Below are 16,931 nucleotides of genomic sequence, written 5' to 3'. Positions count from 1 at the left end.
GGATATGGGGCAGGCTGTCACTGAAATATATAGCAATATTAACGTTATGGAAAGTTTATATATCACAGCACAGAGAGCAGGGCTCTGAGGGCGGCACCTTTGTTGCCCTACGGCCCTGGCTACTGACTAGCAGTCTGCCTGGAATGGCACCCTACAGCCAGGATCACTGCTGCAGTGACACTGAGCATGCAGGATTAGTGGATGGGTAAAACACCAAAAGGCGCTGAGTTGAATCCCACAAACAAAGATATTTATTACAAATAGTAGCAAATAAAAAATACATTTTTAAAACATTTAAAAAAAACATGAATTATCCAGAAAACATGGTATGTATCTTTAAGATTTCGCCTGAAAGCATGTATTTCCTTACAAGGCTATAGGGGTTGATCGCAGCAGCAAATTTCTTAGCAGTTGGGCTAAAACCATGTGCACTGCAGGGGGGGGGGGGGGGGGGCAGTTATGACGTGCAGAGAGAGTTAGATTTGGGTGGGGTGTGTTCAAACTAAAATCTAAACTGCAATGTAAAAATAAATCAGCCAGTATTTACTCTGCACAGAAACATATAACCCACCCAAATCGAACTCTCTCTGCAAATGTTATATCTGCCCCCCCCCCCCCCCCCCCCCCCTCTGCAGTGCACATGGGCCCTCATTCCGAGTTGTTCGCTCGGTATTTTTCATCGCATCGCAGTGAAAATCCGCTTAGTACGCATGCGCAATGTTCGCACTGCGACTGCGCCAAGTAACTTTACTATGAAGAAAGTATTTTTACTCACGGCTTTTTCTTCGCTCCGGCGATCGTAATGTGATTGACAGGAAATGGGTGTTACTGGGCGGATACACGGCGTTTCAGGGGCGTGTGGCTGAAAACGCTACCGTTTCCGGAAAAAACGCAGGAGTGGCCGGGGAAACGGTGGGAGTGCCTGGGCGAACGCTGGGTGTGTTTGTGACGACAACCAGGAACGACAAGCACTGAAATGATCGCACAGGCAGAGTAAGTCTGGAGCTACTCTGAAACTGCTAACTCGTTTGTAATCGCAATATTGCGCGTACGTCGGTCGCAATTTTAAGAAGCTAAGATTCACTCCCAGTAGGCGGCGGCTTAGCGTGTGTAACTCTGCTACATTCGCCTTGCGAGCGAACAACTCGGAATGAGGGCCATGGTTTTTCCCAACTGCTAACAAATTTGCCATACCTCCCAACTGTCCCATTTTCAGCGGGACAGTCCCGCTAAATGGACACTGTCCCTCCCGCGGGTCGCAGTGTTCCCCAGGCGGGGGGGAGCAGTTGGGATAGGTAGTGACTGATCACCACTGCTCTGCTTTGCAAAGCAGCCGGTGCTTACACTGAATAGATGCATGCGCACGCCATCTATCAGCACAAGGAGGGGAGCCGGGGGCTGTCCAGCAGCTCATGGAGTGCTGGACACGACCCCAAAATGGCGTAAATGGGGGTCGTGGCAATAGGCCACGCACCTTACAGAGAGATCCCGCCCATCTACACGAAGCTCCACCCCCTTTCAGCCACAGCCGCACCTACGGCACAATGTATCCCGATTCTGAAGGGACAGAAGTTGGGTTGGGAGGTATGAATTTGCTGCTGCAATGAACTCTGAATTACCCCCATAGTCAATATGTACATGAAAGCTGTTGTACAATAGGACAGGAGGCATACAATAAGTCATGCATGGTGCCGATAAATGCACAGAGAAAACATGGTATGTGTTTCCTGTCACCAGACTAAAATCATTAATAACAAGTCCCGGTAATGTTCAGATAGTGTTCAGATATCTTGGAGTGTCCTTACCCGATTTGTGGATGTGGAGCCACTGGTCGTATAGCAGGGTGTTATCCGGAATCTAACACTACCATCTTTTCTGGATAATTCATGTTTCTTTTAATGTTTAAAAAAAAAAATGATTTGCTTTTATTTGTAATGAATATCTTTGTTGTGGGATTCAACTCAGTGCTTGTTGGTGTTTTACCCACCCACTTATCCTAAATACACAATCAGGTCACAGGGAAGACCAAAGGTATTACACTCAGGCAGCACTTGTCAAGGTGCCATACCATACCAATAACCGAATCACTCTGGGCATGCACCCTGCAGTCTGTACACCCTGCAGTCCCGCTCCCTGTGCAACGTCATGATGTCATGCTCTCAGTGGGTGGGGTCAGCATAGGACACAATAAAGCTTTGTTATGGTGCTGCCGTCTCCATACATGTACCCCCTGTCAGCAGTGGTGGATTTCCCACTAGGCACATGAGGCACGTGCCTAGGGTTTACAGGCTGCTGAGGCAGCACAGCATGGCCACTTGCATGAGAGCCCTGCTAGGCTGATGGCCAGATGATTCTTTTTTTTTTTCTTTTCTTTTTCGTTTTATTTTGTAGCTGGTGAGGGAGGAGGGGGCAAAGGTCAGTAAATTGTGGAGATGGACAAGGGGTGAGGTTGATGTCAAGAGGCTCCAACATGAAGGGGGCAGTGACATGATGAGGGGTGATTGATAATGTTGTGCCTTGGGCGGCCTGACCCCTAAATTTGTCCCAGCCTATCAGTTCCACTATGCACCTATATTCTTTGTCACTTCATAGCTAGAGGACCGAAATGATGTCTGTATGGAGTACATCAAAGTGCAATGTAGGTCACAAAGCATTTGTGTGACCAAGCGACGACTGAAATGAAACACCTGTAGCAATTGTGAAAGTCTATCTGTAAAATCTTTGTCCTCTTGGCACAGAACTTAGCAGTTACACAATGGATAGAATAACTTTCTCCCTCGTCTGGGTAGCCTACATACCAGCTACTGCAGTCAGTCCGAATATGATCTCCAGGGCTGTAGATTTTTCCATTAAAAAAACAAGGGCAGTCGCTGACTGGCACACAGGTGTTATTTTTAGATAGATCATCAAGGACAGTTCCTGAGAAAGGAGAATGAGGATTATCTTATGTTTTTTCTAGGCATACAACAAATGCATATACTCCTTACAGTGGGGGTAATTCAGACCTGATCGCTCGCTAGGGGATTTTTGCAGTCCAGCGTTCGCATAGTCGCTGCCCACTGGGGGGTGTATTTCAGCTTTGCAAGTGTGCGATCGCATGTGCAGCCGAGCGGTACAAAAAACTTTGTGCAGTTTCTGAGTTGCCCAGGACTTACTCAGCCGCTGCGATCACTTCAGCTTGTCCGATCCCGGAATAGATGTCAGACACCCAGCCTGCAAAGGCTTGGACGCACTTTCATTTTTCCAACCACTCCCTGAAAACGGTCAGTTGCCACCCACAAACGCCCTCTTCCTGTCAATCTCCTTGCTATCTGCTGTGCGAATAGATTCTTCGTAAAACCCATCACACAGCAACGATCCGCTTTGAACCCGTGCGACGCGCCTGCGCATTAAGGTGCATACGCGTGCGCAGTTCTGACCTGATCGCAGCACTGCAAAAAACGCTAGCGAGCGATCAGGTCTGAATTACCCCCAGTATGAAGGCAGCATTGATAGAATCAAGTTTATGTGATTTTTTTCTTTTTTTTATCTGACAGATGCTAAAATGAAAGTTACTTCTTTAAATTAATTAAAATCCCCCTGCTGTTACAATTATAAACTCCCAACACACTGCTATTACATTTTTTTTTTTTTAATGATTAGAGAATAATTAACTGGTGCAACAATGTAGAAACCAGTAGCCATTTCTTTCTTCCTGTTCTGTTGTAGTGAATGGAAACGGCAGGAGGAGTGAGATACCCACATTACCCACGTGCTGCTTTCTAGGGTGGCAAATCAACGCCCCTTCAAGGCTTCTTCAGCCCTGCTCCCCATCTCTGGAACTCCCTCTCGCACAACCACATACTTCTCCCCTTCCAAAGCATCCTTCCCCTCCCATCTACTCACCCACCCAGTATCCCTCTCTCTTTGTACAGCATCTTTTAGCGTTCACGATCAGGGTTCTCTCTGCTTGTGTTCTATATTCATTTTACTATCATGGGCCCTCATTCTGATGTGGTTGGAAGTTCTGCGCAGGTGCAGGACACATTCTGCGCATGCGTGAACAGGTGCTGCGATGACACGCAGCACTATGGCCGCCTCCTCGCCCTGCACTCATAACTAACCGGATACTGCGGGCAGGTGGGAAACTTCCTATTCTCTCCCCCAGTGGCGGCTGACGATGCAGAGTGACCTCTCGCTGTACGTCACGGTGCGCTGGGGAGCCGGAAGGAAGAAGCTGGGCAGCATCTGAGCACCCTGAGGATGCTCAGTGCTGATCCCTCAATCCCCGGGATTGGACCTTCCAATCCCGGGGTTGAATCCCGAGGCTTTTTTGGGCCTAAATCCCGGGATCCCGACGATCTCGACGATCTCGATCCTGGGATTGGCCTCCCTGCCCATAATGACAACGTGAAAAAAGTTTTTTTGAGATTTTTGCAAATTTATCAAAGATAAAAAACTAAATCACATGTACATAAGTATTCAGCTTCATGGCAAAGGCTGTGAATACTCATATACATGTGATTTCTTAGTTTTTTATTTTTAAGAAATTTGCAAAAATCGTAAACTTTTTTCACATTGTCATTACGGGGTATTGTGTGTAGAATTTTGAGGGGACAAAATTAATTTATTCCATTCTGGAATAAGGCTGTAACATAACAAAATGTGGAAAAAGTGAAGCGCTGTGAATACTTTCCGGATGCACTGTAACTGCCATTTTCATGATGTACAGTGTATGCTTGTACATGGACAGAACTTCTTGGTGGCTTCTGTTAAGCTTACATTTCACAGCAGAGGATGCATTAATAATAGGGCATGTGGAGGCTACAGGGTCGGGGTGTGGGGAGAGCTCCCCATGTGGCACCATGCTAGTGTTGTAAGCATGACCTTGCCCTGCTCCAGCTCTGACCCTCTGAAAAAATCTTCATGAGAGTAAATACATCGCATACTGTTAGTTCTTCTAATACACTTGGAATATGAAGCTGGTTGTGTGTTGAATTGAAGGTTACGGCTTGGCGTGATATAACTGTCTATAGTTTATCAGACATACCGGGCGGGCAGAAGCATCCATGCACGCAGTGTGAGTTGCAGGTATACTGGGGATTGGAGCAAGTGGGGCTGCACGGACTTGCACATTCCTCATACACCTGGTTAGACAGGCAAGTGTCCAAGGCTAGGGAAGAAAAGAAAAGAAATGTAGACTCTTGAATTTCTAGTTAGCATGTACTACTAATAATGTAAAATAATCTAAAAATAACTTTCCTCATATGTTACATCTACCGTTCACTTGACAGTATAATCACTATTTCTTACACTTTAGCTTGCTCATCACAGTAATGAGACTGTGTATTTGATGGGGCTTCCAATGCTCAAAAATGTTGTGTTCAAAGCTATTGGGCCTGTTTCAGAATTGAAGGTACAGCTGGGTACACACTTGAGCGACAGACATTTGTTCTGACATCGGAACGAAAATCTGTCAGCCCATATTGAACATGCTGGAACGATGTTAATGAAGGAACGATCACGCTCCGTGCTTTATTAAGCTGGGTACGCAGTTAGCGATATGTCAGTCCGATTCGGCGGATCAGACAGACATATCGCTCACATAGGAGCTTATTGGGCAGTATGTACGCCCGTCATGCGGGTGCCCGCGGTCGCTGTCCACGTTGTCAGGTTTGATGTGCTGCACATCAAACCTGACGATATCGCTAGTGTCCTGTAGTATGCTAAGGGCCCTACTCACTGGCCGACCCGCCGCCGAGCTGCCCGACGGCGGATACGGCCGACGAGCGACCCGGCGGCGGGGGGGCAGTGACGGGGGGAGTGAAGTTTCTTCACTCCCCCCGTCACGCGGCTGCATTGAAGTGCAGGCAAATATGGACGAGATCGTCCATATTGGCCTGCATGCACAGCCGACGGGAGACCAGCGATGAACGAGCGCGGGGCCGCGCATCGTTCATCGCAGGAGTCTCCACACTGAAAGATATGAACGAGTTCTCGTTCATTTATGAATGAGATCGTTCATATCTTTCAAAAAATCGGCCAGTGTGTAGGGTCCTTTGTGTGGCATATCTAGCACTCTGCCTGCTCGGAAGCTGAGTGTAGGCAAGCAAGGGCTGAGGGTAGGCATGTGATGGCTACGATTACTTCTCCGCTTGCAACTGAGGAAGCCTAACTGGTGTAATGAGGCAAAAATCAGGGATGTCATGTCAATGGAACTGTGGCCTATGTAGAGTTGGCTGTAAGTGTAAATACCTATTTGGAGACACCTAGTATAATGTGCGAACGTAGGGGGCAGGCGCATTACAAAATGTATATAACACTGTATTAAGGCAATATACACATTGTATTCCTAGCTCTATGTCTGTCTATTATTACCCAGTTTTGTGCTATTACTGTTATTTCCAAATGTAAAAACGCAACGGAAAATGCTGCACTATAGAAGACACTATAAATAACAATAATAATAATAATAATAATAATATGAATAATAAACCCAGTTCGGGAGCAACATGCATTAATCTGTCTTGGTGTTTATGTTTTAGCAACAGTCTATAGAGAATGTGGAAGAGGACTGCTACAGAATGTTCTTACTGTATCTTTCACTGTGCATATGGAAATTACATTGTGTACTACTACTTATAAAATGAAATCCCTGTTATCCTCATTGACTGTTTGGGGTTCATATAAGGGATACCTGGTCTGTATTATTGGCTGTAATAAATACATATGTATGTGTTAGTCATCTGTCCACAGGTGTGATGTGGGCACGTCCAGGAAATCACAGAGAAAATGATAAATTGTGAAATTCAGCGACACAATAACTGCTGCCACAGTAACTATAGTCAGACAGACAAAGCAGCCAACCACCCAGATAATTGTTGGGGACACGGAACATTCAGTGTTGTGTATAATGATTCCTAGGATCCATAATCTAACATCATATTATATTGCTGCTGTAAACTCTAGTCTGACAGCTGTGTTTGCTTTGTGTGTTTTTATTGTTGACTTTTCTATTTGTTTGCTTAGGGAAAACAGTAGAAAGTTAAGACTTAAAACAACAAAGCAAAGGAAGAACAGAAATAACGAAAGGGGGTAATAAAAACAAACACAGGGCCGAAACTAGGATTTTCGTCACCTGGGGCAAGGAAATAATTTGGTCCCCCCAACCCTCCCATTAAAAAAAAAAAACCACAACAAAAAACAACCCTGTCAGACTCAAATAATCAGATTTTCAAAAGTCTTGAAAAAAGAGGATACTATTGGACAATATTCCCCTATGCGCCTCACTTGCCTGCTAGCATCGTGTTCAACTACATACTTCTCTGTGTGTCCCCGTACATTGCACTATATCACTACACTATATCATAACACTTCATCACTGCACTACATTTCCCTATCCACTGCACTACATCACTATACTACATTCCCTACACGCTGAACTACATCATTACACTACATGCCCCTATACACTGCACTACATACCATATATGCTACACTACATCACTACACTACATCCCCTTATATGCTGCACCACATCAGTGCACTACATGCCCTATATACTGCAATACATTACTACACTACATACCCCATATGGTACACTACATCCCCCTATAAGCTACACCAAATCCCCCCATCTGGGAGGCAAAGCGGAGGTTAATACTGCTAACTGGGAGCACAGTGCCGATAATAAAGTCTGTCTTTAAAGTTAAACTCACCACAAAGCTGCTGTAGTGATACTTGGTGAGAGTTGGAGGTTGTTCAGGCTCTTTGTTTCCACTGTGAAGTGGATAGCTAGCAAAGTGAACCTTTGATTTCTGTAACTTTAGTGACTGAACCTGTTAACAAGCAAAAGCCTGAGGCAGGGTGTCCTCTCAATGATGTGTAGTAGGCAGCTTTTTATCGGTTGGTGCTGGGCAGGCAGCGGGATCATAGCACGCTAGTCGCAGCACTGCATGTCATAGAAGAGAGTTTAAGACAGTAGTCGGCATAGGAGAGATCCCAGGTACTGGAGCTCACCAGCGCAGCGTCGGAGCCAGCTGCGGGCAGACAGGTGGGTCAGAGACACTGCCCCAGGAGCCGTCTGCTGTCTCACTGGAGCAGCACAGCACTTCCGGTAAAAAACAAAAACAACCCGCCCCCCTGCTCCTCTGTAACTCCTCAGTGCCCCCTCAAATCCTGCACCCGGGACTCATGCCCCCTTAGCCCCCCCCCAGTTGCGGCCCTGACAAACAACCAACAAAACTGATGCAAACTTAGCATTAACTAATCTGCAAATAAAATGGATACATAAATGGACTAAAACATCTTGCCTTGCTGTTCCCCGATGTGCTTAATGTGTACTCACGACAGAGGTGTTTGGTCCTCCAGTTGCTCAGTGGCTGGGAGCACAAGGCACACCTTGTGGAGTACTCTGAGAGGGTCGCACATGTGCAGTTGGAGTCCCCAGGAATGGAACATTGCTGTAAATCCTGCTGGCAGCGTTTAAGAAATGGAATCTTGGAAACCGAACACAAGGCAGAGACTTGGTCCAGAAGATCATAACATTGACTTATCTGGAAGATAGTAGGAGTAATTAGCAGAGAAATCCATTACAGGGAATATATTCTTTAAGTATGTCTCCCCTAAGTACAGTAGCTACCTGACTTCTTTTATGCACTACTTCTCTAATATTCAATATAATTGCATGGTTTCCAAACAAAGATGCACTACCCTCATTGTTTTATTGTTCCAACCTCGTCACCTTACTGCATGGAGAATATAGTATATGGTGGGTCCGTCTTGTTAGTCTGTATTGTTCATGGGATAGCCTGACAATATCACATGGAATCTATACGATGAGATAAAGCCTATCACATCCCGAAACACAATTACTGGGATGTACTAAGGGAAAAATGCAGTAAAACCCCCGTTTTCAGGGGTTTTACCGCATATTCAAATGTACTAAGACCCGGCTTCCCACATATCGCCGCGGAGGGTATAGCCATCTTTTTATGGCGATACCCTATAGAAGTCTATGGGCTTCTTTCCGCAACCCGTCGTACTCGCCACTCATGCCGACCCCGCTCTCATCTGTGTCCTGGCAGCCTGCTCCACGATTCCACGGGTCTTTTTACAGGGTAGGGGTTTATAATCCATGTATGTTTGTTTATTGCTACTGAGGGGGTGAGGGGGCTACTATTATTAGGCTTTAAGACCACAGGGGATCTATTGCAAATGGGGAGTGGGAAGTTATTTTATATTCGGCTCCTATGGACACTGGGTGTGTGTGGACGTGTGTGTGTGTGTGTGTGGAGGAGGGGGAGGTGAGTGGTGCAAAATACCCCCTAAATATACAGGTTGCGTATCCCATATCCAAATATTCCGAAATAAGGAATATTCCGAAATACAGATATTTTTTTTCGGAGTGAGATAGTGAAACCTTTATTTTCTGATGGCTCAATGTACACAAACTTTGTTTAATACACAAAGTTATTAAACATATTGTATTAAATGACCTTCAGGCTGTGTGTATAAGGTATATATGAAACATAAATGAATTGTGTGAATGTACACACACTTTGTTTCATACACAAAGTTATTAAAAATATTGTCTAAAATTATCTTCAGGCTGTGTGTATAAGGTGTATATGAAACATAAATGCATTCTGTGCTTAGATTTAGGTCCCATCACCATGATATCTCATTATGGTATGCAATTATTCCAAAATACAGAAAAATCCGATATCCAAAATACTTCTGGTTCCAAGCATTTTGGATACGGGATACTCAACCTGTATTAGATTTTTTTTTTCTATAATATTTTAATATTTTATTAAAAGTACTTTGTAATCCTTATTATGTAAATTAAAAGAAAATTATAATTTCTGGCCAGTTAGGTGGTTAAAACAGGAACTGTTATCCATAAGGAAAAGGATTGCCCTTGTTTCAATCATTGGACATTATACAAAATGTCAAGATAATTGCTTACATATTTTTTGCTGTTTAAAGTTCTCATTTCAGGCACTTGAGGAGGGCAAATTACATTAGGGTCATCAATCTGTTGTAAACTGGCATACTGATAAGGTGTCAACATTTTCCCTTCAAAACAAACAAAATTAGGGTTATTTAAAATGACAAAATAATCAATTCACTTAATTATATACAGAACATTGTATGACATTTGTAACTACATGATGAGGCCAGATTGAGGATGTTGGGGAAGGTGTGACAGGGGCGATCTCTCTGGGCCCCCCGCACACAAGGGCCAGCACAAAGTTCAGCGCCACCTGTTCCTGAACTGGGACTGCCGGCCTGCTGCTGCTTTGCGTTCTGCATGCACAGACTGCATACGGAGCAGGGTTGCTAGTCCCCTCATCATCACGTGACAAATCATGTCTGTGCCACTGATGAGGGGCTTTGTGCAGACTGAGCATGCAGGTGCAGAACACAGACGCATGCCAGTACTCAGGGGTACAGCCGGGGAGGGCAGCACTGTGTAGCATACATGATACAGTTGGGCACTATGGCATGTTAGAAGGGGGCATTTTTATTGGACGGGGCCCCCCACAACTTAGTTGCCCCGGGGGCCCCTTCAAGCCTTAATCCGGCTCTGTACAACATGATGCTGCAGTACGGAGTACAAAAGGTATGTACATAGGTGGTTACCTATATATTTTTCATCTGCCTATATTTATTTGTAATTGATAAGACTTGTGCTCAAGCACTTTGTACATTTGGTGCTACAACTTATATGGCTAAGGGGCCTATTTACAAATGCCCCAAGGTACCCACAAAAACTAGGTACCTCCAGGATTCAAGAAGGGGTGAGCTCAGCAGATACTGTATCTCTGAGATCTGCCGAGGTCCTTCCATAATCGTTTGCAAAAGCAGCCCCCATACATTTCTGTGGGGGCTGCTAAAATATGTAATTTACCAAGCTTCACATTCCACAACTTGCCCCATAGCTAATGCCCTCTTTAGATTCCATTTGCCATTGTAGCCTATGGACTACATATTGCAAAAGCTTCCAAGTGATGGATCCGGAGCAGACCGTGCATGCGAACATGGAAGTAAAGTGATCTTATTAGCAATCACTTAACATCTGCACATCAGGGACGTGCTCCTATTGATGTGATTGCATGTACATTCATTTCTTATTGCCACGATTTCTGGCTAGCAAAAGATCATTTTTGGGGGCCAAGTCCGGATAATTAGTAGATACGTCCCTAAGTACTGTATATTTATCCTTGGTGACTGCGGGACATATAGATATACACATGTGCAATAGAGAATTTGCCAGGAAAATAGTGGCGGCATAATTTTGACATAGATATGCTCAGTAGCCTCTGACACAGTGCTACAGTCTACACTGCTCATGCACCGATGCAAGGGGAAGGCCCAGTGGGAGACTACATGTGAGCCCCCGACTAGTATCCCTGAGAACTGAGTTACAGGATACTAGTGCATTGTATGTTACAGTCTCCTGAATATTATTTCAATACAGAAAGATGGGTGTTTTCGCTGCATGTCAGTGACAGGATTGGTTTGAGTCCGGTGTTTATGAAGTCGTAGACGCGCACCAAGCCTTTGTCTCATTAGTTCATTACCCCCATGTTTGCTGAAAAATCATCTAAGAAAATTTCTGTAGACTCCCAGAAAGGATAAAGAACTTACCATTCACCACAAAGTCATCCTTGTGAATGCCATTAAAGTTCCCGCAAAGTCCACAGGTTCTACTTATGTATTTTCTGTCAATTTCAACCTGTTCATTGAGAAATAGTTAATATACAATTAAATACAACTCAATATTTCATTGTTTTAAATACCTGAAATCTATTTCAAGCAATCTGAGTGGTATAAGAGAAAGTTTACAAAGGTCACAGCCTAAGATCACAGAGAGCGAATGTCACAGGGAGGAGCTATGACAACCCTGCCAGACAGAGGTGGATTTAGACCTCAAGGGGCCCATCACATTGCGGACACATTGAATTAAGGTTGACCCTGCGCTGTCATTTGGTCCTCCGACATTTTTTAAATTGGAGCGGCTGCGTGTTACATCACGCAGCCGCCCTGAAAGCACTTTCGGCACACTCCATTTGGCCCGTTACTCCCCCTCCCCCAACACCACGTTGCTGCCCCGCAAGTGCCCGGTGCATTCAATCATCTTGCGGCCGCATCCTTCCTCTGTGTGACAATTGAGTCAACTGGCTTATCACTCAAAATGTGTGTGTTATTTGCACAAATTAAACTACTGTAAGTGACAAAGTAGTATTGCTAGTGTACATTGGGGGTCATTCCGAGTTGTTCGCTCGGCCGATTTTCGCTATGCTGCAATTTGTTGCTAATTGCGCATGCGTAAGGCACGCAGGGCGCATGCGCTTAGTTATTTAACTAAAAACGTAGCAGTTTTGCTGTGGATCCTGCGGCGCTTTTCAGTCGCACTGCAGATCGGTGAATGATTGACAGGAAAGGGGCGTTTCTGGGCGGCAACTCTGCGTTTTCACGGCGTTGGCTAAAAAACGCAGGCGTGTCAGGGAAAAACGTGGGAGTGGCTGGAGAAACGGGGGAGTGGCTGGCCGAACGCAGGGCGTGTTTGTGACGTCAAACCAGGAACTAAACGGACTGAGCTGATCGCAATCTAGGAGTAGGTCTGGAGCTACTCAGAAACTGCAAAGAATTATTTAGTAGCAATTCTGCTAATCTTTCGTTCGCTATTCTGCTAAGCTAAGATACACTCCCAGAGGGCGGCGGCCTAGCGTGTGCACTGCTGCTAAAAGCAGCTAGCGAGCGAACAACTCGGAATGACCCCCATTGACCACTGTAATATGCAGCATTCACACATATGTGAATATGTGACTGAGGGGTCAATTTACTAAGCCTTTGATGGAGATAAAGTAGACGGAGATAAAGTACCAGCCAATCAGCTCTTAACTGTGAAGTCACAGGCTGAGTTTGAACAATGACAGTTAGGAGCTGATTGGCTGGTACTTTACCTCCGTCCACTTTATCTCTATCCAAGGCTTAGTAAATAGACCCCTTATTCTGACTCTTTACTAAAAGGACTCAAATGTAAATAGCTGCAGCTTTCCTCACACCAAGTTCCATTGTGTTTAATCTGTGACTTTGTAGATATGTAAAACCAAGTCCTGTGCGATTATAGTCTCAGTAGCATCTCTCATACACTGTGAGCGGCTTTTTGCTGATTCTGTGATTTATATTGATTTTTTTACTCTGTGTATACAAGGACACATTTTATAGATCATGTCAAGGTCCTCTGTCCTGTAATAGCCCTTTATTATCTATTATTTTACATATTAATTGTGTACTATCGTATCAACTTTATTCCTTTTACATATTCCTGGGACATACTTGCCTACTCTCCTGGAAGTTGCGGGAGACTACTGATTTTTCAGGTAGTCTCCTCCACCCACAGAAGAGTAGGCAAATCTTCTGGATCCCACCTGCTTTCTGCTTCCTAGCGAAGAGGGCAGTATGGGGAGAGAGTCAGCAAAATTGCAGCACCAGGCGGAGGGTTTAAGACTAAGTGATGCGAATCACAGCATTTAGCCCCGCCCCCTACCTGAGTACCCGCAAGTTGCATCAGTTTATAAGGTTGGGTGCTGGGCCTAATGACGTGTAATGGGCCCTACACACTGGCCGACATGACTGCACGATATGAACGATCTTGTTCATTAATGAACGAGATAACGTTCATATCGTGCAGTGTGGAGGCTCCAGCGATGAACGATGCGCGGCCCCGCGCTCGTTCATCGCTGGTCCCCCGTCGGCTGTACATGCAGGCCAATATGGACGATCTCATCCATATTTGCCTGCACTTCAGTGCAGCCGGGTGACGGAGGGAGTGAAGAATCTTCACTCTCCCCGTCACTGACGCCCGTCGGCCGTATCCGCCGTCGGGCAGCTCGGCGGCGGATCGGCCAGTGTGTAGGGCCTATAAGCCCTACCCCACCCAGCAAAGCCTCCAGCAACGTCTCCTCTCCGGCCTTCTCCCAGAGAGGAGACAGAAAATGTAGGCAAGTGTAACCTGGGATTTTAATTCGGATCCCAAACATCATCACTCGTACAAAATGAAAGTTTTTATCTTTGTTTTTGTTACCACTATATGTTTTATTAACCTTTTCTCGATATATACGTCTATTATGAGTTTCTGTCAGTGTCATTTCTATGTAATATCCTTCATCTAGTTAGAATATTTGTATCACAAGACTGCCACCTACCCTATACATCACACCCACTTACCATAAGATTGCTGTCACTGCTCCATGTCACTATTAGCTCAAATCCTTTTTGTTTAGCAAATAGCTTTGTTATGGCTCCAGCTTTGAAAATTTCAATGCCACTTGTAGTATAAGGCAAACTAATTGTCCTATTCAAAAGAAAGAGAACATTAGAAATGTAGTAATAACTGTTTCCTATAACAGATTTATATAACTCTAATCTTATTTGGTAAATCCATCCATACAAAATACCAGAAACTGTGAAACCAAGAGTCCTTGATCTACAGATTATGCAGACTTACTTTCCCTTGATTGTGACTGTGTTTCCTTTGACCACCACATTGATGGGTCCAACCTGGATTATAATTCTAGTAATGGATGTTCCACTGGACCGCTGCACTTGGACATTGAACTCAGGGGTGTTACTATCGCAGACAGTAGCAAACACATAGTTGCAAGACCCAGTGAACTCGTAAAGGTCATTGTCAAAGGTGAAGAAGTGGTTGTTGCCCCATGTGGAACAGATCCCTTTACTAGAGCCTAGAGAGACAAAATATAAGACATCGAATAATGTATTTTTATTGAAGTACAAGCTGATAAAATGACATGACAAGTGATCTGCAACACTTATGTTGCATTAGTCTTTATTTCTATTGTTTTAGGGCAAGAACAACTCAAACTCACAACTTGAATAGTTGGCAGGACCCACTCCAAGACCACCAATAAAGTAATCATCTGTGAAGAAAAACAGGTTCTGTAAATTAGGTATCACATTATCCTATATACCTTTATTTTTGCATACTCTTATTTTTCTTGGTAAAAGGTCCAGTTACTAAGTGGGAATGAGTGACAATTCTCTGATGAAGACAATATGCCACTCATGAAACGTATTATAATCTGAGACATTGCACTGGAAACTGCATCTGTTCTATGGCACATAATTCATAGTCATTGGAAGATGAAGGATTTACGGTAGGCTATAAACATATAAATATATATTTGTGTAGTACAGTACAGCCACTGCAAGACCAGTAGGGAAAGGGTGGTCCTTTAATGCCAGGTGACCCACCCACTGTACCCACGCTGACATCAGACAAGCAAAATGGGGCCCATGGGAGACTTGTCAGGTCCGGGTACTAGGGGTTGTGAACATACCCCACTGTGTTTACTGGGGCCCCATTTATATGCTGCACATGAAGGAAACATGGCCACATAATGTTATGGGTTTGACTGAGACTCTTTAGCACACCAGGGGGTAAATTTACTAAGGTGGGAGTTTTTTAGAACTGGTGATGTTGCCTATAGCAACCAATCAGATTCTATCTATTATCTTCTAGAATCAGCTTGATAAATGTTAAATAGAATCTGATTGGTTGCTATGGGCAACATCACTAGTTCTAAAAAACTCCCGCCTTAGTAAATTTACCCCCAGGTCACAATACAGGCCCAGATACATTGTACCTGCTTCCTCTCACTGTCTGCACCCCTGGATGCATATACAAGAAAGCACTGACTGGGACTTCACTTAACATGCTCCAGGCCCTGTTTTGAACATGCACCAGCCCGGTGCATACGTGGTGAAGCCCTGAAGCCCTATTCGGAGCTTCTCTGTGCATTTTCAGTGAGGTTCCATGTAGGCTGGCTGTGGCATTGCTGGGCACACACCATACTATTGCTATTGGATCTGGCTTTCTGATGATGGTAGAAAAATTCAGGAAATGATAATAATTCCCACTTACTGTTTGTAGAATCATATGCTGCCTCTGCTGGATCTGTGGTGTCTGCAGGAAATGTAAAAGTGGAAAATATATTTAAAATATAAACTCCATAACCAGAAGTCTGGAATTTGTTACCAGGATTTAGGATACTAGTAGTATATACAGTATGGCCTCAGGCCAGATTAATTGGATGGGAGGGGGGAGGGGTACAGGGTGCCAGTATCTCCCAGTCCCCACTCTCTCAGGGCGCCACCTGGCCGGAGCTGCCCTGATCGAGCTCTGGTGTTTTTGTCAGTACTGAATGGGGACAATTTTGCTAATCTCCAGGCTTCGACCCAGCAGCAGCGTGGCAGCTGCTGGAAGAGCTGCTGTAGATGGCAGAGCTTGGAGAGAACAGTGTACTTGTCCCTGGCACTGGTACCTGTCTGTACCTACTTACTAGCTCTCCTCTGGGCTGGTGTTGGTGATGGAGTACAAAGCATTACTCTACTAACACTGGAGGATGAGGAGTCAGGATGTCCCATCGACCAAGAAGGCAACAAGGAGGGGGAGTTTAACTCAGAGCTACCTGACAATGCTGGGACTCTGGGAGGACTGAGCTGATCGCAGCCCACCCCAGCCAGCAAAACAAGTCACTGAGTATAACTGTAAAGATATGGGGGTAGAAAATCATTAAATATATTTTATAAAGGGTAAAAGTGAGAGAAAATCATTATATAAGTGATGGGTGTGAGAGGAGAATCATTAAATATATAATGGGTGGAGGTGGGGATCATTAAATATATCATATAAAGGGGTGGGGGGTGATCATTAAATCATTAAATATATCTATCTATATCTATCCATCTATCTATCTATATATGTATATATAAAACTAATAAGTTAACATTCTAGAGAGAGAGAGAGAGAGAGAGAGAGAGAGAGAGAGAGAGAGAGAGAGAGAGAAGGGTGCATGCTGGGATTGTCTTTTGCCCAGGGTATTACAATGTCTAGCTAGTAGCTACGGATCTGCCCA

At 44.6% G+C, this 16,931-nt stretch overlaps 1 protein-coding gene across 1 annotated transcript in view; it reads right to left on the bottom strand.

Moving 5' to 3' along the window:
- Positions 1-16,931, bottom strand: part of MUC6 (mucin 6, oligomeric mucus/gel-forming) — a 91,479-nt gene that overhangs the window by 52,835 nt on the left and 21,713 nt on the right. The window contains exons 4-12 of the mRNA XM_063944191.1: positions 15,938-15,979; positions 14,883-14,933; positions 14,501-14,738; positions 14,221-14,347; positions 11,635-11,722; positions 9,950-10,059; positions 8,327-8,534; positions 5,030-5,152; positions 2,799-2,919 (exon numbers count right to left, since the gene is read on the bottom strand). Of these exons, the coding sequence (XP_063800261.1) occupies positions 2,799-2,919; positions 5,030-5,152; positions 8,327-8,534; positions 9,950-10,059; positions 11,635-11,722; positions 14,221-14,347; positions 14,501-14,738; positions 14,883-14,933; positions 15,938-15,979 (1,108 nt within the window). The remainder of the gene's footprint in view (positions 1-2,798; positions 2,920-5,029; positions 5,153-8,326; positions 8,535-9,949; positions 10,060-11,634; positions 11,723-14,220; positions 14,348-14,500; positions 14,739-14,882; positions 14,934-15,937; positions 15,980-16,931) is intronic.

Source organism: Pseudophryne corroboree, chromosome 11, assembly GCF_028390025.1.
Source record: "Pseudophryne corroboree isolate aPseCor3 chromosome 11, aPseCor3.hap2, whole genome shotgun sequence".
Taxonomy (NCBI): domain Eukaryota; kingdom Metazoa; phylum Chordata; class Amphibia; order Anura; family Myobatrachidae; genus Pseudophryne; species Pseudophryne corroboree.
The sequence above is the reverse complement of the archived record's forward strand: the minus strand, read 5'-3'. Positions and strand labels throughout refer to the sequence as shown.